This window comes from Hemitrygon akajei, chromosome 4 (genome assembly GCF_048418815.1).
Source record: "Hemitrygon akajei chromosome 4, sHemAka1.3, whole genome shotgun sequence".
Lineage (NCBI taxonomy): Eukaryota > Metazoa > Chordata > Chondrichthyes > Myliobatiformes > Dasyatidae > Hemitrygon > Hemitrygon akajei.
In genome coordinates this window covers 167,658,270-167,680,937 of record NC_133127.1, presented here as the reverse complement: position 1 = coordinate 167,680,937, position 22,668 = coordinate 167,658,270, and the positions used below count along the sequence as shown (strand labels likewise).

At 37.9% G+C, this 22,668-nt stretch overlaps 2 protein-coding genes across 15 annotated transcripts in view; one reads left to right on the top strand and one right to left on the bottom strand.

The window, feature by feature from the left end:
- Positions 1-566, top strand: part of supt20 (SPT20 homolog, SAGA complex component) — a 56,025-nt gene extending 55,459 nt beyond the window's left edge. For 9 of the 14 annotated variants that reach the window (XM_073043917.1, XM_073043909.1, XM_073043915.1 and 6 more), the window contains one exon: positions 217-566. In XM_073043917.1, coding sequence (XP_072900018.1) covers positions 217-320 — 104 coding nt within the window. In that variant the 3' untranslated portion in view covers positions 321-566. The remainder of the gene's footprint in view (positions 1-216) is intronic. The other 5 variants (XM_073043916.1, XM_073043914.1, XM_073043912.1 and 2 more) reach the window with 2 other exon arrangements.
- On the bottom strand, positions 501-22,668 carry exosc8 (exosome component 8). Its single transcript, XM_073043918.1, has 11 exons — positions 22,617-22,668; positions 19,774-19,810; positions 19,499-19,562; positions 14,419-14,492; positions 13,993-14,038; positions 12,036-12,141; positions 11,596-11,641; positions 8,601-8,697; positions 4,431-4,551; positions 2,002-2,108; positions 501-720 (listed from the first exon to the last, which is right to left on the bottom strand). The coding sequence occupies exons 1-11, from the start codon at positions 22,631-22,633 to the stop codon at positions 551-553; spliced, it is 885 nt and encodes a 294-aa protein (XP_072900019.1). The 5' UTR covers positions 22,634-22,668; the 3' UTR covers positions 501-550.

Here is a 22,668-nt window from a genome sequence, read left to right as displayed (position 1 = left end):
TCAAATTGTCTTAACTCTTCTGTGCCACTGGTGCTGCTTGACTGTAGTCATTATGTTTGTGGGTTTAATTTCTTTTTCCTGCTTCCATCCTTAAACATTTCCAAAATGTTTAAACTGAATCATTTTGTTGATGTTGAGATTCCAGTTTGACTCATTTGAAGATTTTTCTTGAAGTCTTATAATTATGGTCATCTGTTTCCCTTTCTTTCCTGACAGCAGTTGCGATACTTGCAGCATCAAATGGCTATAGCAGTTCAAATTCAACAACAACAACAGCAGCAGCAGCGTCAGCAGTATTCAAGCAGCCAGTCAAAAAATAAGAGGAAAAGAGGGACTCCAACTCCACCAAAATCATGAACCATTTCATGGTTTTACCTTTAATGCTGCTTCTGGAATTTACCTTTTGTGGTGGTGAATGTTTTTTAATTATTTTTAAAATGAAACTCATCCATGGTGTATATAGTATAATCTTTTGTTCCAGTAAGAAACATTTTCTGAACTTGAGTTTAAAAACATGTATATATTTATTTGATTTGAAAAAAAATTTGGTTTATTGTACAGTCAAACTTCCACTTGCAGGTTTAACTATTCTCTCTTTCGCATTTATAATGGGTGTTACACTCTTTATCACTTCAGTGAGCAGCTTATGAACTTCTCTGTGTCTTGTTTGTGCACGAACAATGCAGTCCTGAAGTTTTTCACTAGAGAGAACACTTCCTCCTCCATGTGGAAAAGAAAAAAATAATTTGCAACAAAGTCAGGCTCATATGTTTTTGATGTGGAAAACATCCAAAGAATGACATTTGTTGGATATTTTAAAATCAATTTTATTTAATGAAAAAATGGAATTGGATACTTTCTTACTTTAATTGCAAATATTTTGAAAAGTAGTTTGAAACCTAACCAATGCTGAAAATCTGGAAAAAATCATGTACAGATTTAAATATGATCAATAATTATGCAATACAACTGGACTATTATTGAGTCATTTTCAAGTCAAGATTTCCAATGCTTAAAGTAATTGCGCTTGGGTGAATAAAAAAAATTCTAAAACCTTGATTCCAAAACATAGTTCTATTAGTCAAAGCCTAGGTTTTCTTATTGCAAATAATATTGCTGTCTATTAGTTTTAATAGACTTTAAACAGTTCAAAAGTACAAGAATGAACTGGGGAGTGGGGGATACAGCAAGAAAGACAATGAAAGAAGATTAATCTTTGAGCCCACCAGTGACTTAGGGATAGCAGGTAAGTGGATAAATGGGATTAAGAGATAGATGTAGGGGGAATGATCCTGATATTTCTGCTCTGGATCAATTGATAAGGGAAGGTGGAAATGTAAGCTCATGGATTGTGCTTTATGAAATTAGAGAAAAATTCTCGGGTTTAAAATAATGCTGTTAATGTCAGTTTCCTGGAGGATAGTGTTGAAATATTTTATGAAGTATAAAAGCAGCATGAGTTAGATCAGATACAAAATCGAGTTTGAGAGATGCTGAACACAGGTGGAACATAGATTTTGGTAATTGAAAATGAGAAGAGTTCCATTAAGGATCAACTGATATACAGAAATCATAAGTCATTACTTTCAGACTGAGCACATGATATTTAAATAGCCCAAGTCATGGAAAAATTATCTTTGTCATTTTTATTCCTTTAAGAAAAAGAATGTCAATACTTATTATTTATTTTAAAACAGATACAAAGCACTTCTTTAATTGTTGAGCTGATACTTTCATTAGCCATCTCAATTGTATTTTCTGATAATAAGGGTCTTAACTTTAAGATTCTAACTAGAATCATGTCCTTTCCCTAATGCCATGCTATAATTTCATGCTCTTCCATAAACGGTTCCATCATCAGTAAAGATCAATTAATGGACCAAGACAGCCATTGACACGTGAAAGTGTTTTTCATCAATTGTAAGAGACCAGATCAAAATATCCAACAAAAGTCTCTGCCAAATTGACTACTTACTGAAACTAACACTTATATAAACACACCTGGTTTATGTACAGCACAAAGTCTGTCCTCTTCATCAATTACTATTGTAACCATCCCCGATGACAGGGCCTCCTCCTCAGCCGTAGGATCTACAATAAATATTGTGCTTTAATGGGAAAAAAAGAAAAAATTTTCAGAAGACAATTCAAATCAAATGAGCCATTTCTATACTATCGACTTATAAATGATAGTATACAGTGATATTACAAATTTATACCTTTGTGGATCATGTAAAACTCAGTGCCTTGAAAGTAATATGCATGTTAAAATATTCATTATACTTATAAAAGTGTTCACCAAAAGTAAAATAACATGTTATAATACCACTCATAATTGTCTTAAAGTACAGTAGCATATCCTGAGTGTATCCAACACATCGATATACCAGTAAGCACAAGTGTGGACTGGGGGGGGGGGGGGGGGGGGGTGAAAACCAACTACCATAGTAACACAAGATATTGTGATCTTTTGTGTTTGTTTTCTACTAATATTACTAAAAGAAATTAATCTTTCAACATTCATTCAAGTGACAAATCCTTTAGTCTTTTTCTTTCATTTATACAGCAATTGTTTTTAATAAAATCCATAGTAATGGAAGACAGGATTATATGGTATGTTGGACACTGACCATTCATCTCTAGGACCCGGATCACTTTTAAATAAAGGGAACTCAGACTATTATCCACGAAACCTCAACCCATTTTCTGGTATTTAAATAATGAAAACAATCTATGTTTAAAATCTCACCACTAGAAAAACCTAACAGATTATAAACTGATAATGTGAAGGATTGCAATGCCTGTTTACACTGGAAGGTGTAAAAAAAAAGACACACAAACACAATAATTCTTATCTGAGGTAATCTTCAATACAACAATTTCCTCCATAACCAGCATATTTTTCTACTGGTATTCATATTGTTGAATCGATTTATTTAATGGGCATTTATTGCACAGCCTTCATTGTCCGTGTTGATAAGATGGAGGTAAGCCATCTTCTTGAGTAAGTAAAATACTTTTGATGAAGGTGCCCCTGCATTTTTGTTGAGTGGGGCTGTTTCAAGGCTTAGATCTAGCAGCAATGAAGAAACAAAGCATTTCCTCAGCAGAAGAGTTGATAGAAAGGTTCCAGTGGTGGTGTTCCCAACTGGCTGGTGCCCTTTTCCTTTCTGGTAGTAAAAGGCTAGGATGTGGGAGGTGGTGTTGGAGTAGTTCTGCCAGGTAGCCACAATATACGTTATTAACAGTACACACTGCAGCCAATAAATCAGTGGCAAATAGACTGAATGTTAAAGGAAGGGCAATCAAACAGATTGTTTTGCCCTAATTGGAGCAGAACAGCTTATGTTGTTGGATCACCACATGGCCAAGCAATGGGAATGTATTCTTTCATACTAATATCCTCTACTTAATGGAGACTTTTGGGAGTTTGCAAGTGAGTAATTTATTGCAGAATACTCAGTCTCAGAACAACTTGTAGCCACAGTCTTTACTACAGTTTGCAAAATTAAATTTCTGCCCAGTGAAGACTCTTGATGCTGTTAAATAACAAGGATAGGGTAGATGATATGTATAGTATATTAATTATGGAAGAAAATATAGCAGGTAGTCCAAAGCCTTAGGGATTACTTTTGAAATCATTACTCATCAAGAAAATAAATTCAATTGATTTGCCTGCAACATGGTACCATATGATAACTGGCTCGGATGAGGGAGGCACCAAAGTCATTATTGTAGAAGAATCCCTGCTCCTCTAATTTCTGCAATGTTAAAATTTACCTGACATGGAGGTTGCTTTGGTTTAAGTTGCATACATTAGCAAACAATTTTGCACTAGTTTCAACATAGATCTAGTTTTGCACTTGTTTGAACTCCCAACTTTGATTCAGTAGCATGTTTTACCATCTGAATGTAATAACAAATCTGCTCAATCGAATTATATTACTATATTAAACTCCAAATTAGAGTAAAATCTTACCAAAATTAAAAATGTAATTTTCACTCTTTTTTAAACTTTTATTCCTCCTGCCTTCCATTTCAAAGTAAAAGAAAAAAATCTCTGCCACTCATGCAGAGTAAATTACAAAAAATTAACTGAGATTAGCAGATTAAAGAATGCTAAAGTCAAAGGAACCAGCATAAAAAACCTGCACAAGCATATTTAAAAATGGTTATTACTTAAACCCAAATGACTATTACCAAATTTGATAGAAAAAGTGCAATTAGCTAACACAAAGTGCTTGCAGACATAATGCTCAACATAACCACCAACCAACAAGGCCAAAGGTACAGTGATTTATGTTGATAGTGCAATAGTCTGACCATTATTCAATAGCAGGAAATAAAGTGACTACTCAGCAGTTGAGGTAGACACAGGCAATTAAGAGAATACATAACTTTGTATAAAATACTGTAACAACCAAACTCACTTATCAAAAATGGCAAAAGATGTAGCAACTGGGTTCTTTCTGATATTCAGCTGATTTTTCTGGTTCATGTTAACTTCTGCCAAACCTGTTTCTTCACTGATCGACACTGAAGGCAACTGGACTGGGTGGGAGGGAGGGAAGGATTAACAATCAATCATGTAAAATAGGTATCATTTAATGGTGAATAACAGCCTATTTAATTACATGGAAGTTAGTGTAAACTGTCTACAACGAAAATATTTCAATTGCTATATTACCATATTGATCTAAGCTATTCTCTAAAAGCAACAATACAGTATAAATCTTTTACTAACTGACCAATTTGTTAACCACTTTGACAGTTTGCAGCAGAGAATTCCACCTCCAAACCGCCAAAGGCAAAATATTCACTTGCTCTTAAGAATTAATGAATGGGCTGGGGAAGTTTAAATCTTTAATAAAAGAAAGGGGAAAAAAAAATCACAGAATGGGAGTGAAGACACAGCAGGCACAGAAAATGAAACAGCAATGCGTGACTCATAAGCCCTACTTAAGCAGAATTTCACTCCTCTGGGAAAGGAATAATAGGTAAGTGCATAAAGGTAAGGTCATTTCCAAATTGTCATAAGTGGCTAACTACACCAAACATCATAACTTCACAACATAATGTGGCTTTGTAAAAGAAAATAATTTTGCAGAGATATTCAGCTGCAACTTTTGAGTTGAAGTACAGTAAAAGTGAATGTTTCTATTTGCATTTTACATACTCTGACATGCTGCACATTAAGCAACAGTATAATACAGAATTGCACAAGATAATACTAAAAGGAGGGTTGCAAATTCAAGTGTGTTACAGTCAGGGTATGGATATTCAGTACATCAGGTCCTACACCTGAATGCAAGGGGGATGGGACCCAGTGCAATAGAGCAGTGGAAGAAGTGCATGAAGTAAAGCCAGATATAACAGAGAGAGGCTTTGAGGAAAGAGAAGCAGAATAAAGGGTGTAAAGGTAGTAAGGTAGAAGGGCTGAAGTGCGTGTACTTCAATGCAAGAAGCATCAGGATCAAAGATGATAAACTGAGAGCTTGGATACATACATGGAATTATGATGTAGTGGCCATTACAGAGTCTTGGCTGGCACCAGGGCAGGAATGGATTCTCAATATTCCTGGATTTCAGTGCTTTAAAAGGGATGGGGAAGGGAGGAGCAGCAGCATTATTGGTCAGGAATACTATTACAGCTACAGAAAAGGTGGGTAATGTAGCAGGATCCTCTTTTGAGTCAGTATGGGTGGAAGTCAGGAACAGGAAGGGAGCAGTTACTCTACTGGGAGTATTCTATAGGCCCCCTGGTAGCAGCAGAGATACCGAGGAGCAAGTTGGAAGGCAGATTTTGGAAAGGTGCAAAAATAACGGTTGTTATCATGGGTGATTCCCTAATATTGCTTGGCGCCTGATTAGTTCTAATGGCTTAGACGGGGCAGAGTTTGTTAAAGTGTGTCCAGGATGGATTCCTGTCACAGTACGTTGACAGGCCAGCTAGGGGCAATGCCATACTAGATCTAGTATTAGGTAATAAACCGGGTCAGGTCACAGATCTCTTCAGTGGGTGAGCATCTAGGGACAGTGACCCATGCTCCCTGCTTTAGCGTTACCATGGAAAAGGATAGAAGCAGAGAGCACAGGAAAAATTTTAATTGGAGAAGGGCAAATTATGAGGCTATAAAGCTAGAACTTGCGGGTGTGATTTGGGATGATGTTTTTGCAGGGAAATGTACTATGGACATGTGGTCAATGTTTAGGGATCTCTTGCAAGATGTCAGGGATAAATTTGTCCCGGTGAGGAAGATAAAGAATGGTAGGGTGAAGGAACAATGGGTGACAAGTGAGGTGGAAAACCTAGTCGGGTGGAAGAAGGCAGCACACGAGGTTTCGGAAGCAAGGATCAGATGGGGCTATTGAGGAATATAGGGTAGCAAGAAAGGAGCCATGAGTAGGCCTTGGCGAGTAGGGTAAAGGAAAACCCCAAGGCATTCTTCAATTATGTGAAGAACAAGAGGATAACAGGAGTGAAGGTAGGACCGATTAGAGATAAAGGTGGGAAGATGTGCCTGGAGGCTGTGGAAGTGAGCAAGGTCCTCAATGAATACTTCTCCGGTATTCGCCAATGAGAGGGAACTTGATGGTGAGGACAATATGACTGAGGTTGATGTTCTGGTGCATGTTGATATTAAAGGTGAGGAGGTATTGAAGTTGTTAAAATGCATTAGGACAGATAAGCTCCCGGGGCATGACGGAATATTCCCCAGGCTGCTCCACGAGGCGAGGGAAGAGATTGCTGACTCTCTAGCTAGGATCTTTATGTCCTCGTTGTCCACGGGAATGGTACCGGAGGATTGGAGGGAGGCAAATGTTGTTCCCTTGTTCAAAAAAGGTAGTAGGGATAGTCCAGGTAATTATAGACCAGTGAGCCTTACTTTTGTGGTGGGAAAGCTGTTGGAAAAGATTCTTAGAGATAGGATCTATGGGTATTTAGAGAATCATGGTCTGATCAGGGACAGTCAGCATGACTTTCTGAAGGGCAGATCGTGTCTAACAAGCCTGATAAGAGTTCTTTGAGGAGGTGACCAGGCATATAGATGAGAGTAGTGCAATGGATGTGATCTACGTGGATTTTAGTAAGGCATTTGACAAGGTTCCACACGGTAGGCTTATTCAGAAAGTCAGAAGGCATGGGATCCAAGGGAGTTTGGCCAGGTGGATTCAGAATTGGCTTGCCTGCAGAAAACAGAGGGTTGTGGTGGAAGGAATACATTCAGATTGGAGGGTTGTGTCTAGTGTCCCACAAGGATTGGTTCTGAGACCTCTACTTTTTGTGAATTTTATTAATGACCTGGATGTGGGGGTCGAAGGGTGGGTTGGCAAGTTTGCAGAGGACACAAAGGTTGGTGGTGGTGTGGATAGTGTAGAGGATTATCGAAGATTGCAGAGAGACATTGATAGGATGCAGAAGTGGGCTGAGTAGTGGCAGATGGAGTTCAATTCGGAGAAGTGTGAGGTGGTACCCTTTGGAAGGACAAACTCCAAGGCAGAGTACAAAGTAAATGGCAGGATACTTGGTAGTGTGGAGGAGCAGAGGGATGGGGGGTACATGTCCACAGATCCCTGGAAGTTGCCTCACAGGTAGATAGGGGAGTTAAGAAAGCTTATGGGGTGTTAGCTTTCATAATTCGAGGGATAAAATTTAAGAGTCGCGAGATAATGATGCTGCTTTATAAAACTCTGGTTAGGCCACACCTGGAGTACTGTGTCCAGTTCTGGTCACCTCACTATAGGAAGGATGTGGAAGCATTGAAAAGGGTACAGAGGAGATTTACCAGGATGCTGCCTGATTTAGAGAGTATGCATTATGATCAGAGATTAAGAGAGATAGGGCTTTACTCTGTAAACACCAGAGGGCATATGTACAAAACTAAGGGAGGGAAGTTTAGGTGAGACATCAGAGGTAAGTTGTTTTTTTTTCTTTTACACAGAGGATTGTGAGTGCCTGGAATGACTTGCCAGGGATGGTGTTGGAGACTATAACATTAGGGGTATTTAAGACCCTCTTGGACAGGTACATAGATGAAAGAAAAATAGAGGGTTACGGAGTTGTGTGGGTTTAGTACTTTTTTAAAAGAATTATATGGGTTGGCACAACATGGAGGGCTGAAGGGCTTGTACTGTGCTGTAATGTTCTATGGTACTCTTTGGAGAGAAAGAGGATGAGAGGAGACATGATAGAGGTGTACAAGATATTAAGAGGAATGGACAGAGTGGACAGCCAGCGCCTCTTCCCCAGGGCACCACTGCTCAGTACAAGAGGACATGGCTTTAAGGTAAGGGGAGAAAAGTTCAAGGGGGATATTAGAGGAAGGTTTTTTACTCAGAGAGTGGTTGGTATGCGGAATGCACTGCCTGAGTCAGTGGTGGAGGCAGATACACTAATGAAATTTAAGAGACTACTAGACAGATATATGGAGGAATTTAAGGTGGGGGGGGTTATATGGGAGGCAGGGTTTAAGGGTTGACACAACATTGTGGGCCGAAGGGCCTGTACTGTGCTGTAATATTCTAAACTACTAAACTGGACAGCACGTTACAGAAGAAAATGAAGTATGTCTATAAATTTTGTAATTTGGAATGCTCACCATTTTTCAGTGCTGCTAACAGTGCTGTTAAACAGGTATCCAGCAAGTTCCCATCATAATCTAAGCACATCATGTCGCAATATAAAACCCATGCAAGCTAGAACAAAATAAATACATCAAAACTCAGGTTATTTTTTTTTCCGAAGCTTTCTATAGGCCCCCTTACATCACCTGTGGTCTAATTAAATTGCATATGGAGTTTCTTTTTTCTGATTACTATCTAATAAATCCTAGTGAATAACAAATCCTGGATGTCATGCAAAACAAATCTGGATATAATACCACTCCAACTAAATACCCTTCATAAATAATCAGTGCTTGAGTAAGATATTCTAAAGGTAACTGCCACAGTGGGGAGTATTATTAACCCACTGGCATGTCAACCAACAATCTACAGAAATATCAACTTGCTGACAGAAAACAATATGCAGGAAATTATACAGAGTGTCTTTGACCTGAAACATCAATTTTGTTTCCCTTTCCACAGAAGCTGCTGGTTCTGTTGAGTGTTCCACATTTTTGTTTTAATTTGTACAGAGAAATAGTTAACATATTAGGTTGAAGACCTTTTATCTTCAGAAAGGTCACTGACTTGAAACCTCATCTCTTTATCATACATGCTGTATGATTTTACTATTTCCAGCATCTGTAGGTATTTATGACTGGATCTCCAAAAAGAAATACCTTGAAATACCTCACACAAAATAATGTGTGCACAAAAACACTAGTTTCTGGGAACTTGTGCCTTAATTTAAAAAAGAAACTCAATTTCCTCATACAAACAAGGGATGACAGACCTTCAATGTAAGTATGAAAATGATTACAAGGAATGAAACAATGGAGATGACACAGTTCCCTATCTACTCAATCTTGGTAACTATCCTGAAATTGAACCAACCCTTGTGCCATGTTTAACAAGCACCTAGGACTTCAACTGCTGTCAAATCTAATTCATACCTCCATGCCTTGCATCAACTCACGTGTCACTGGAACTCTCATACATGCCTTTGGTTTCCTTCACAGAGACCACTTCAATGCATTCCTCTTCACTTGCCTAACTCATTATATTTTCCATAAACATAAAATCCTAGCCGCATACATCTTAAATTGCTCCATGTCTAGTTCACTATTCACATGCGATCATTAACCCACACTGGATCTTGTTAAGCAATGCCTCAAAAGGCCATCAGTTTTTATTTCCAATCACTGACTGGTCTCGTCATTTTCTAATTAGCTCTCTAAATCTCTTAGAATTTATCGAAATAATTCACCTCCTCAAATTCTGGACTTCAGCACATCCCCAAATAAAATCATTCCACTATTAGAAGCCTATTAAGATACAAAACTCAGAAATATTCTCCCCAAACCCCCTCTTGCTTTGCTATCTTCCTTTTAAATGCTTCTTGATAGCATTCCTGTACTACATTATTGGACACTTGCTGCATTAATACAGTAAGTACTATGTAAATACAAACAGTTGTTGTTACAATAAATTTGCATCTTTCTAAAGCTTTATCCAAATTATTCCCCTCTAATCCACTACATTACCACCTAAGCCAAATAAATGTTTGTCCATTGCCAAGAGATCTCAGGAAGATTTTAGTTTCAAACAACCACTTTAAGATATGGAAACTTATGGAGAGATAAAGTGCATAACCAGTCCTTCAGGCCACACTGCCCAGCAACCCTCAATAATCCTCTAACTTAATCACAGGACAATTTACAATGGCCAATTATCCTGCCCAGTACATCTGGACTGTGGGAGAAAACCAGAGCACCTGGAGAAAGCCCACATCCACAGGGAGGATGTACAGAAACTTCATAAACAGGACCCTGGGATTGAACTCCAAACTCTGACGTCTCTACCTGTAACAGCATCACGCTAATCGTTACACTACCATGGCACCCCTATTGAGCACCATAAGATCAATCCTCAGTCCAATGAAGCATCAAAATTCAACACAAAGGTTAAAGCATATTAACCAAAAGAAAAACAGTACACTAAGAGATTTATGATTGCAACAGAACAGCATTTGACCTAACCTATTTTGTAACCAAAATTTTTGTTAAATTTGAAGAACTATACATATGCTTAATCCCACACTTAACAATTACTGTGTGTAAGGTGGTTTGAGGTATCCTTACAAGAAACCAATGAATATCTTTGAGAATAGCTGCTAAAAATATACAAATAATGCTCTTTCAATATTTTCAAACTTTATCCGGCTCAAATTAGGGCTGAAATTCAATTGGACGAGTCTCTGTTAATAAAAAGCAGGGATACACAATCCTAGTCTTTTAGGTCTTTGGGCTCATCTACATACCGGTAAATTGGTTGAGCAACAGATGCCAATCATTGCACCACACCAATCCGTTTGAATTAGCTCCATTGCTGAGATTTATTAGCAGTGAATAACAGTATTTCAGTTGGACAGGTGGAGCACTCTAAACTATCGAAGGCTTTCTTTTATTCTGTGTCTCACCTCCAGCTAGCTACCTCACTCAGGTTCAGTTGCTTAAAATCCTGAATAATGAATCCACTCAATTCTAATCAACTTAATTGGAATCCTAAAATCAGCATTGGTAGTCCAATTGAGAAAATGCAGGATACCTGATGCAAAGTTTAGCATTAACATTGCACGACCAAAAGTTGCCTATTTTTCAGTTAATGCATTTTTAGGGAGGATAATTATGAGACACAGCAACCAAGAATTCACCTCAACTCCAGTATAAATTTTTATTTTAAAAATCTGGCAAAACATAATCGGCTCCTTTTTCTGACTTTTTAAAATTTGTGTCTGAAAGCTGACAATCAGATTATTCTTTTTCTGAATAATATTGATATATTATTCCATGTTATTCAGAATAATAATATACATTTAAGTTTAAATAGTTGGCTATCTTACTTCAAACACTAGCAAATTAAATGGAATTATGAAATTTGTTTAAAAATTTTATTTTAGAAATGCACGTAAATACTAATAATTTTTCTTACCTTTCCTTTCTCAATACAGAGATCCTCCTTCTGTATAATTTGAGAACTAAATTTTAAAAAAGCAAAAGCATGATTGAATTGCTTCAATGAATTTTAATTTGCCATAATGCTATACATTTGCCAGATTGTAGCGGCGTGCTACACGCAGCGCTAAAATAACGACACGGAGTCGGTAAACTGCAGTCAAAGTTAAAGTTTATTCAAACTTCACAGCCTTGCTTTAAAGCCTCCCTCCATCCGCCCTCCCCCGCGCGGATGCCTTGAGAGGCACATACTGACACCCCCTCAGGCTTTCTCCCTTTGTTGCAGACCTAGCCTTTGTGCCTGCACGCTGGCTAATTGTGAGCCGGTTCGAGGGTGCTAGTAATTGGGTCGCCACAAGATGTTAATTACAATAAAAGATCAATTTGAAAAATTACAGGTAAAATTAGAAGACTTACTTTTCTATGACATCAAAAATAAACTGACTTGCAGCTTGTGCTTGTTCCCCAGGAGGGCCTGGTCGAAATCTTGAAGAACATAAGGGTGGTAAATCTACATTTGGTACTGTAATGAAAAGCATAAGTGCTCTTTATTTAGGTTCAACCAACTCTAGTGCACTAATATAGTCAACACAAAATTATTCTGATTAAAAAAGGCTAACAGTATTTCATTAAGTCACAAGCAGTGAGGGGGAAAGAGGTCAAAATTAAGATAAAAGATGAACTGTTGTTTTTGAAGCTTCTTATCACTAGCTCAAGGCATCACAAAGAAATCCACAGCCAACAAATTATTTCTGGAAGTGTATCACTATTCATATCCAGTCAAAACTTCAATGGAGAAACCCATTGATAGTGCTAGTGACTGAGTATTTAATATTGGAAAATAAAGGACCTCCCTGCTCTTCAGATAATGCATTCCTGAATAGGGTTACATCAAATTCATTCAACATCTCATCTCTGTATTGGAGTGCCTGACAATGTAGGATTCCCTCAATACTATACAGAAGCTCAACTCCAGAATCAATTCTCAGTCTCAGTACAACAAAAATAAGTTTTAATGAACTAGCCTTGGTAACTGTGTACATGAAAGAAATTAATACAAAATGCAATTTCCTGCCAAATAGGCACATAGGGAACAAGTTCATATAGATTTTATTTTAAAATCTGTATGATTCAGTTGCCCAACCAATATACCAAATAAATCCTCACAGAATCTGAATCAAACTCAGAAATAAAAATAATGGTTATTAATGCAATCTGTTAAATTCACAATCAGAATCAGGTTTATTATCACCGGCATGTTGTCGTGAAATTTGTTAACTTAGCAGCAGCAGTTCAATGTAATACATAATATAAAAGAAAAAATAAATCAATTACAGTATAAATATATTGAATAGATAAAATATTGTGCAGAAAACAGTATATTTATAAAGTGAGGTAGTGTTCATGTTCATACAAAAACTAAAGGCTGTTCAGGACCTCAAAACTTTCAATTGACGCTAAATTAGATCATGGTGGATCAGAACCAAAGCTAATGAGCTGCCATGGCTACATTTTCATTAAGACGCTTATCCTACCTATTTTTAAATATTTCAGCAGACCCGGAGTTCACAACCTCATGGACAGGGATTGTTTCAGGTTGTTGCTGTTTTTTGTGTAAAAGATCATTACTAATTGCAGTTATAACCTTAATATCTTACCTCCTTACGCTGCACCCGTCCAAAGTAGGTAAAGTCTCAGTAACTCTCCTATCCAACTCTTTTGACTTTAGAAATATCATAATTACATTTATCTAGGTTTAGACAAATGTTCTTATAGCTACCCCAGTGCATATTCCAAGCTTCCTAATACATTTCATGACCTTCCTTGCCCAAGATTAAGCATAACAAGTCTATCAGTGAACCATTCTTACAAGATTTGAACATATGAATCTTTTGTCCCTCCACAGCTCCTAGTTTCCTGCCTGATGTTTATGATTTGACACGTTCCCCACAATAAACGTTTTCTATCATTGTTTCGGCCATTTACTCAGTATGTTGATGGCCTATTATTGTGCAAATTATGTTCTGAAAGTTTGTTTCCAGTTTTGTTAAAGATGTAGAATTTCAGTTGTCATTTTATAAACACCGTTATCAATTAAAAAACAAACTAAGCTAAATAGAACTAAGCAAAAAGCAAAGTATATTTAACCAGCTACCTAACATTGAGAATGATACTTATACTGCAAAATTAATCATTCATTGCCAACCATTCTATGTACAGTCAATTCACTGTCTCTATCAATGTCACAATAAAGCATCAGGCTTTATCATTTTGCAAGAATAAAATACTGCCTAAGAATGAAGTACAAAGCTTTGATATACCATTGCAATGTTATAGACTGAACTACAAATTGATATTTTAACCATTAACTCACCTACATACCCTTTATCTGGAGCATCCACTGTTGGTGCTGCAAATTCCTGGAAAATAAAAGTAAGTTTAATTTAATAAAACATATTGTTCTATATGGATTAAAATAGTGCAACATTGCTGCAAAACCTAAGTTAAGTTGAAGTAGTCAAAACAGATTTACAATTTGATGCAATTAGAATGTGTTTTGCATTCAGTTCTCAGACTTTATTTTGCATTTTACTTTCCTTTTTATATTGGGATAACAGATTTTTCACTATCTTGTTTAGAAACGTAACCTGTAAGCCAATGCATGTATTTATCCCCTCCAATCCAAGAAGTCAAATGAACACCAAACAGTGATTGGGTAAACATTCAGACATTTCACCTCTCAAAGTTAATCTCAAAAATATACGGGTTATAAGTGAAAAGCCAAATACAGAAAACTCACCACTTTAATACCACAAACTACTGTCGTATTCCCCAACTTCACCAAAGCAGAACCATCCGCAGTTGTAATTGAGCCTGAGATGAAGTCAGAAAACCAACATTTTCAAACATGCTTTGGATGAACAACTGCTTTGAAAAAGATTTTGCCATTTAAAAAAATAGTAAATAAGTAAAAATGTGCTATCACATAATGTAATTTAATGCTATCTTGAAAGAAGTCCAAAATACTTGCATTCCTGCATTGTATTGTGTTATGGAATCATGATCTCCAATGTCAAAAATAAATCAGTCAGTGGAGCTTTGTCTTAGGTAATACATGTATAATGTAATTATGGTAATATAAATCTAATTATAACAATTGTACACTTCATACTATTATATGTTCAAACATTGGGTTCTGCCAAAGTTTTAATAGAAGTTAAAATCACAATAGTAAATAAGCTAATTAATATTAATATGTTTACTAAACTTCAAATTTGCCCTCTCCACTGCATGCATTGCAACCTGTCTTTCTAAGCTCTTACATTCTAAGAAAACATTCTAATGAGAAGAGTCAGGCATTACATCAATGAACAAAAGAGAGATTCATGGGGGGGATGTTCTAAAAGCCTCGTTAAATAGTAGTCTTTATGAAGGGTTCTGAAAGCCCTTAATATTATTTGACTACTAGTGTTCAATTATTACGATGAACAATTTAAATATGGGACAATTATATTTTCAATTTTATGATCTTAAGGTAGTTATTTAGCAAATTCATTACTGATAATCTTGCAAAAGTTCCAAATTTTTGAATAGCCCCTATTGTGAATGAGGTATCATTGTTCAGAAATAAAAGAAAATGAGAAACTAGGGAACCACTGAAGGGTCAGCTTGACATCAATTTCTGTGAAAATACTGGAATCCTTAATAATAGTAAGAGCACTTAGTGGATCATAATATGATTAATCATACCAACAAAGTTTAGTCAAGTGAAAGAATGCTTTACAATTTATATCACTTTTTCTTTGGAGTATAACTGGAAATCTTCCCCAAGTTCTAGAGGGGTTCTGTTCCTGTGAATTGTAATGCAAGCAGTTTGTAAGCCAGAAATGTGGCTGCAAATCAAGCTCTTAGATAACAGAAGATGAAAACAACCCAACAGTAGCAAGCAAATGCACCGCCCCCAAACTTCCAAATACCCATTTGCATGTATGGGCTATACACAAGTCAGGTGTTCAGATCTTGGGGAGGACCTGTTGTACCATAGATAATGGAGAAATCAATAAAATAATCTGAAGGCTTTTTTTTAAAGAAGTACTTACTCAAAAGGTTATTGCACGAATAAAGGATTATTTGGCTTGGGAATAATATATAGTTAAATGATTAGAGGATTGAATTAATGCACAGTTCTGACCGGTACAAGATGTGGAGAGCAAAGGAAATTCTGTAACCATGAGAAAAGATTGGATGATGGGGTTACTTTCCATGGAACACAAGACGATGAACAGGGACCTAACTGAAGGGCATAATAAAGAATCTGGATAGAGTAAATAACAAGGTTCTATTTTCCTCAGCAGGGGTGAAAAACCTGTCATAAATTTAAAGAAACTGGCAGAAATATTAGAGAAAATTAAATGAGGAAACCCCTTCCCCAAAGTGGTAAGAGTGTCTGGAAGGGTGGTAGAGGCAGTAATGCTCTTCACATTAGAAGAGTGTCTGGAAAAATACTTCAAGAACTATGGCTCAATTGCCTGATGGTGAGATGGAGTAATGTAGTTCTTTTTCATCCATCTTTTCATAGAGATAATAAATTGAATAGCCTCCTTCTCTATCTTGACCACAGCAAAACACGTCAGGCTGCTGTTTCATCGACATTAATCAAAAAGCTACAAAACCTGGGCCTCTGTACTTCCCTCTGCAACTGAATTGGGAGACCACAATCATTATCAAACAAGAGAAAATCTGTCAATGCTGGAAATCCAAGCAACACACACAAAATGCTGGAGGAACTCAGCAGGCCAGGAAGCATCTATGGAAAAGAGTAAACAGTCAATGTTTCGGGCCAAGACCCTTCAGAGGAACTGGAGAAAATAAGATGAGCAGTAGAGTTAAAAGGTGGGGGGGGGGGGGGGGGAGAAACACAAGGTGGTAGGTGAAACTAGGAGAGAGAGGTGAAGTGAAGTAAGAGCTGGGAAGTTGAGTGGTGAAAGAGATACAAGGCTGGAGAAGGGAGAGTCCGAAAGGACAGGACAGAAGGCCATGGAAGAAAGAAAGGGGGAAGGAACACCAGAGGGATGCATTAGGCAGGCAAGGACATAAGGTGAGAGATGGAAAGGTGGTGGGGGAGCCATTACCGAAGTTTGAGAAATCGATGTTCATGCCATCAGGTTGGAGGCTACCCAGACAAAATACACAGTACTGTTCCTCCAACTTGAGTGTGGCCTCATCGCGACAGTGGATGGCCACTGGGAGATCCCACTTTTTCTGGCGGATGGAGCAGATGCTCAGCTAAGCGGTCTCACATCTAATCAGACTACCTACATTTTCATCCAAATAATAAACATACACTTAGTAGCCACTTTAGTAGGTAACCTGTATACTTGAGAAAAAAGTAGCCAACGTTTCGGGCCGAGACCCTTCATCAGATTCCTGATGAAGGGTCTCAGCCCGAAACGTTGGCTATTCTTTTCTCACGGATGCTGCCTGACCTGCTGAGTTCTTCCAGCGTCGTGTACGTATTCTTTGATCCACAGCACCTGCAGTTGTATTTTTGTGTTTTTAACCAGTATACTTATTTGTTAATGCAAATATCTAATCAGCCAATCATGTGGCAACAACTCAATGCGATAAAGCATGCAGACACGGAGAAGGAGTGCTATCTAAGTGATTTTGACTGTGGAATGATTGTCGGTGCCAGACTGGGCAGTTTGAGCTTCTCAGAAACTGCTCAGCTGGGATTTTCACACAGCCTCCAGTTTACAGAGGATGTTGCGAAAAGCATCCAGTGTGCAGGTCTGTGGATGCAAAAGCCTTATTAATGAGACTGATCAGAGGACAATGGCCAGACTGGTTCAACCTGACAGGAAGGCGACAGTAACTTCAATAACCATGCATTGCAAATTGCAACAGTGATGTGCAGAAGAGCATCTCTGAATGCACAATACTTTGAACTTTACAGTGGATGGGCAACAGAGGCAGAAGACCACAACAGGTTCCACTCCTGTTTGTAATAAAGTGGCATTGAGCGTATATTAAAAGCACGATTGGTCACAGGCCTCATCAGAAAAACATCAACTGTCTTCTATGACCAAGATAATTTTGGATCCCATATAGCTTAACTAACTGGACTAGCCAACCATGAGAAACCTCAAGGTACTGAAGTCCATATAGACAACTGTTCTACATTCATCATCCTTTTTGTCATTTCTTTAAAAAACTCAATCAAATTTGTGAGGCAGGACTTCCCGCATACACTTCATGTTTTCCCAAATGCAAATAAATCTCGTCCCTCAGAATCTTCTCCAATAATCTCCCTATCACTGACATAAGGGTTTTGGCCTATGATTTCTTGGTTGGTTCCCATTAGACTTCATAAAGCAACAATAGCTATTCTCCATTCTCCTAATATGTTGCCCATGGCTAAAGAGGATACAAAAAATTTCTGTTAAGGCCCCAGAAATCCCCTTTGTTTCCCTCAGTATCTTGAGATATACATCTCATCAGGCCCTGGACAATCTTATTGCTTTCTGTCCAAATCATTCAACACTACCTCCTAACTATGTGCATGCCCTCAACATACCCCTTTCTAATCTCACAATCATCCATGTCCTTCTACTTGGTGAATACTGATGCAAGGTACTCATTTAGGACCTCACCGACTTACTTCCCCGGCACGTTTATACATATTCCCTGATTTGTCCACGGGTAGGCCTTCCAGCATTCCCAGATTTCATCATGTTTGCGGCTCCAATACCGCAAATTTTTTGATTCTTCCTAATGACTTCAGTAGTAATTTGGTGCAGTTTCATTTAATTATCTGGGAATTATCAGGATTGTTTTCCCCAAGCTGTAGCATAGAATATTTTGAAAAAAAATTGTCTTTAAGAAATGAACATACAAAGTTCCTCCAGTTTACAATTTTATTTAAGTGAACTTTTACAAATGAAGTACCGTAGATGCCGGATTATAAGCCGCTACTTTTTTCCCACGCTTTGAACAGCTTTGAACACTGCGGCCTTTACTACGGTGCGGCTAATGCATGGTTTTTTTTCATGCCGCCAAAAACATTTTGCCTCGTAACAGTAGACCAATAAAATTGATGAGTAGTTCACAGAGGTCCAATGAAATTGTACGATAAATCAAGCGCACTTTCACAATTAAATTATTGTAAATCAGTCATTTGTACTCACCCTCATCAACATGGAAAACACTCGAAGAAAAGCATTGTGCTGCCTTTATGGCAGTTATTTAGTTTATAATATTTTCGCTTAGTAATTCATTTGTTAGTATTTTCTAGTTAAAGTTAGAAGTGTTTTAAGTATATTTGTTTTCTGTACTACATCCCGGGATGCTATGACGTCACATCCGGTTTTGCCGCGTCTTGTGGAAAAATACCGGTTTGCGATAAACGGAAAGGTGGGGGGGGAGCGCATTAGACCCGAGCGAAAACGCTGCTTTTAAGTTAAAGGCGATCAATAACTTTTCCTGGTAGGCTGCAGTATATATTTTTTTACCAGTCGTTAGGAGATATTGGAATGTTGTTCGTGCACTGTTCAGTAAAAAAGTATATGCAACGTAATTTGTGTGTTACCGATACGTATGTATATTTAAAAGTAGCCGTGTTACAGGCACGGTTCGAAAAAAAGCATTTGCAATATGTATTTGTTTATGTTACCATACGGATTTAATTAAAAGTTAAAAAATCCTCACGTGTAATATCTTTCTGTGTAAATATCTCATATTACAACGTGGGACACCTGCGGCTTAAAATCCGGTGCGGCTTGTACAAGTACAAAATTGATTTTCTTTCTAAAATTAGAGCCTGTGGCTTTTAATCAGGTGCGCTCTGTAGTACGGAATCTACGGTAAGTGAAAATTCTCACCTATATTGAGCGTTGTTGTTCTGAATTCACCCAATTCCCTTCCATCAGGTCGACAATTTTCTTTCTAACAAACATGCAATTTTTTTTTAGTAAGTCTGTTTTGTATCAAAATTCATATTATAAAAGCAGTATCTGGAGACCTTATGGAACCAATCCACAGTTCTTAAGGTTATATTTATGTATTTTATCATGAATTGCACATGCAGCTATCAAAGAAGATATAAAATTTTCACAAGTTACTTGCTAGAGATTAAACAATGAGGTGGGTAACTTACCAGGAATTTTCTGTAATATTCCAAGGGTTCTACCGTTCTAGTAAAAGGATAAAAAAAAAAGTAGGCCACTTGTTGCGTCCAAGTATTAAAGTACATTCTGCAGCAATACTACAATGTTCATTAGTAACATTTTATACATTCAGAGCTTCATTAAGATATAGGAGCAGATTATTAGGTCATTCAGTCTATCGTATTATCTTTTACTATTAATTTATTATTTTAAACTTACTTCAGAACTTTACTAGGTGTACATGTGTTCACATCACTCTTAAGGCCTAACATAAACCATTTTTTTTATCCTTATACAATACTCAATTGCTAACCAAAAGTCATGAAATAGCTTTTATATATAGATTGTGTTGAAACATTCCTTTAGTGGGTAAATAAGTACTAAACAGACATTTATCCATTTCATTAAATGCACAATCTGTATCATGATACCAGTAACAATCAGACAACATTACAAATCAGGGTGGCACTGCAACATAGCAGTTAGCACAGCACCAGTGATCACTGACTGGGGTTCAATTCCCGACAGTCTGTAAGGAGTTTGTACGTTCTCCCTGTCACTGTGTTAGTTTCCTGCAGGTGCTCCGGTTTCCTCCCATATTCCAGACACAAGGGGTAGGGTTAGTAAGTTGTGGGCATGCTACATTGCCACCAAAAACAAGCACTAACAGGCTGCCCCCAGCACATTCTCAGACTGTTGGTCATTGACACAAACAACGCTTATCACTGTATGTTTTGATGTACATGCAACAAACAAAACTAATCTTCAAAAAAGCTAATCTTCTAGTATTGCAGATCAAGTGTCTGCTTTTCAGTTCAATCCCCCAATACGAGCTTAAGCTTTCAGTCATCCATCTTCTGGACAACAAATACAATAACTCTCCCTCCATCATTCATTGTATATAACCTACCCTTTGTCTTTCCCAAGTGTATCTGCTCACATTTATCAGCATTAAACTACTTCTGACATAGTCTACCTGACATAGTCTTCCCCACTGATCACTGTCAAGCCTATGATCCTTCTTTTTAGTAACAACACAAATTTACAAGTAATTTTCAAACTTACTAATCAATCTCCAATATTCATACCTAAACTGCAATAAGTGCATACTATTGGTCATAACTTTCCAATCACACCCTCTGCCTCCTGTTACCAAGCCAGCTTTGAATCCAATTTGCCAACCTGCTTGAATCCCATTGGACTCTAATATTTGTACCAGTTTTAGTGTAAGACCTTAGCAATTTCAACATAGCAAACAGGTAGACTACAGAATACTTTTAAGATTTAAACAAACTGGTCAGGCGGCTCTCTACCAAACAAAGCCACAGAGACATAAGACATGGAAACAGGATCTACAGCCCACTACTGCACTGACCAACAACCATCCATTTGTACTAATCCTACACTTAAACTCAGTCTTTATTCTCTTTGTGTTCTCATGCTATCTTTGCTATTCCTGCTATGGAAATAGACACTTCAGTCCACTGAGTACACATTGACCATAGAGCACAAATTTAAACTAATTCCATTTTATTCTCCCTGCGTTCTTATCATCTTGCTGAAATTCCTTCATTCATCCTCATGCTTAGGGTAATTTTTCAATGGCCAGTTAACCAACCAAGCCACACATCTTTGGGATACATAAGGAGAGCACCAGAGGAAATACACGTTGTCACAAGAACAATGTGCAAGCTCAATACTGTACAGGAGATAAAGTCTGAGCTTGTATTGCTGGACCCTGCAGGACAGCAGATCCACTGTGCCATCCTAGCTACACTACTGTTCCAATACTTCTCACCAAGAGAACATCAGCAACAAGGATGGAACATATTGAAATAAATACAAAGATTTTCTCCCCCTGCAGTGCTGCTATCGAATCGGAACAGTGAGTTTCATAAGTTTAACAAAAGGAAAAACTTCAAGGCAAAAGTTTCATTCATTCCCCTCCATGTGAAAAGCTGCCATTCCTGCTCCAGACTAAAACAACAGATTTCTTCAATAGTGCAGTAAGTTAGGACCTGCATCTGTGGTTTGCTAAATTGAACATCACCATGAATCTGCTTAAACTATGAAGGAGGATGGTGGATTTTGACATTGATAATTCCCTTCCTTCCCAGAGTCCCTCCAGCAGATTGCCAGTTGCTTCTAAACCATCAAGTGCTAGGCACAAGGTCAGTGAGACCACCCTCTCAAACCAGGTTTAACAACGAAAGTGTAAACTGACGAAAGCAAAGAGGTCAGGCATCATCTATGCAGATCGAAAGAGTTAACATTTCAAATTGATGATCTCTCTGATCAAAATAAAATTTATTACCAAAGAACATATATGTTACCATATACAACCCTGAGATTCGTTTTCTTGCGGGCATACTCAGTAAATCCAAGAACCAAAATAGAATCAAAACCGCACCCAAAAGGGCGGACAAACAACCAACGTGTAAAATATAACAAACTATGTAAATACAAATGAAAAAAATGGAAATAATAATAAATGAATAAGCAATAAAAATCGAGAACATGGGAGTCCTTGACCCTATTAACTTGTTTACTCCTTTCCACAAATGCCCCTAACCAAATTCCCAGCATCTGTATTATTTGGGGTATTAGTTACACCCAGCCAGGACCCCTAGCGCCCCACACAGACCCCTCGGGACCCCCGTCTCACTCTACGCACAAACCCCTCAGGAAGCCATCCCCTACTCCCCGCAAGATCCCCACTCCTCGCACAACCCATCCGAACATCCCACTACTCCCCACGCAGGCCCTTCGGGACACCACTCCACCAAAATCCCTGCAAAACCCCTCCTGTCCCAACACCAACCAAAGTACCCACTTGAATCCAGCCGCCATCTTGCGCTCACTACACGTGAGACCAACTCATCACT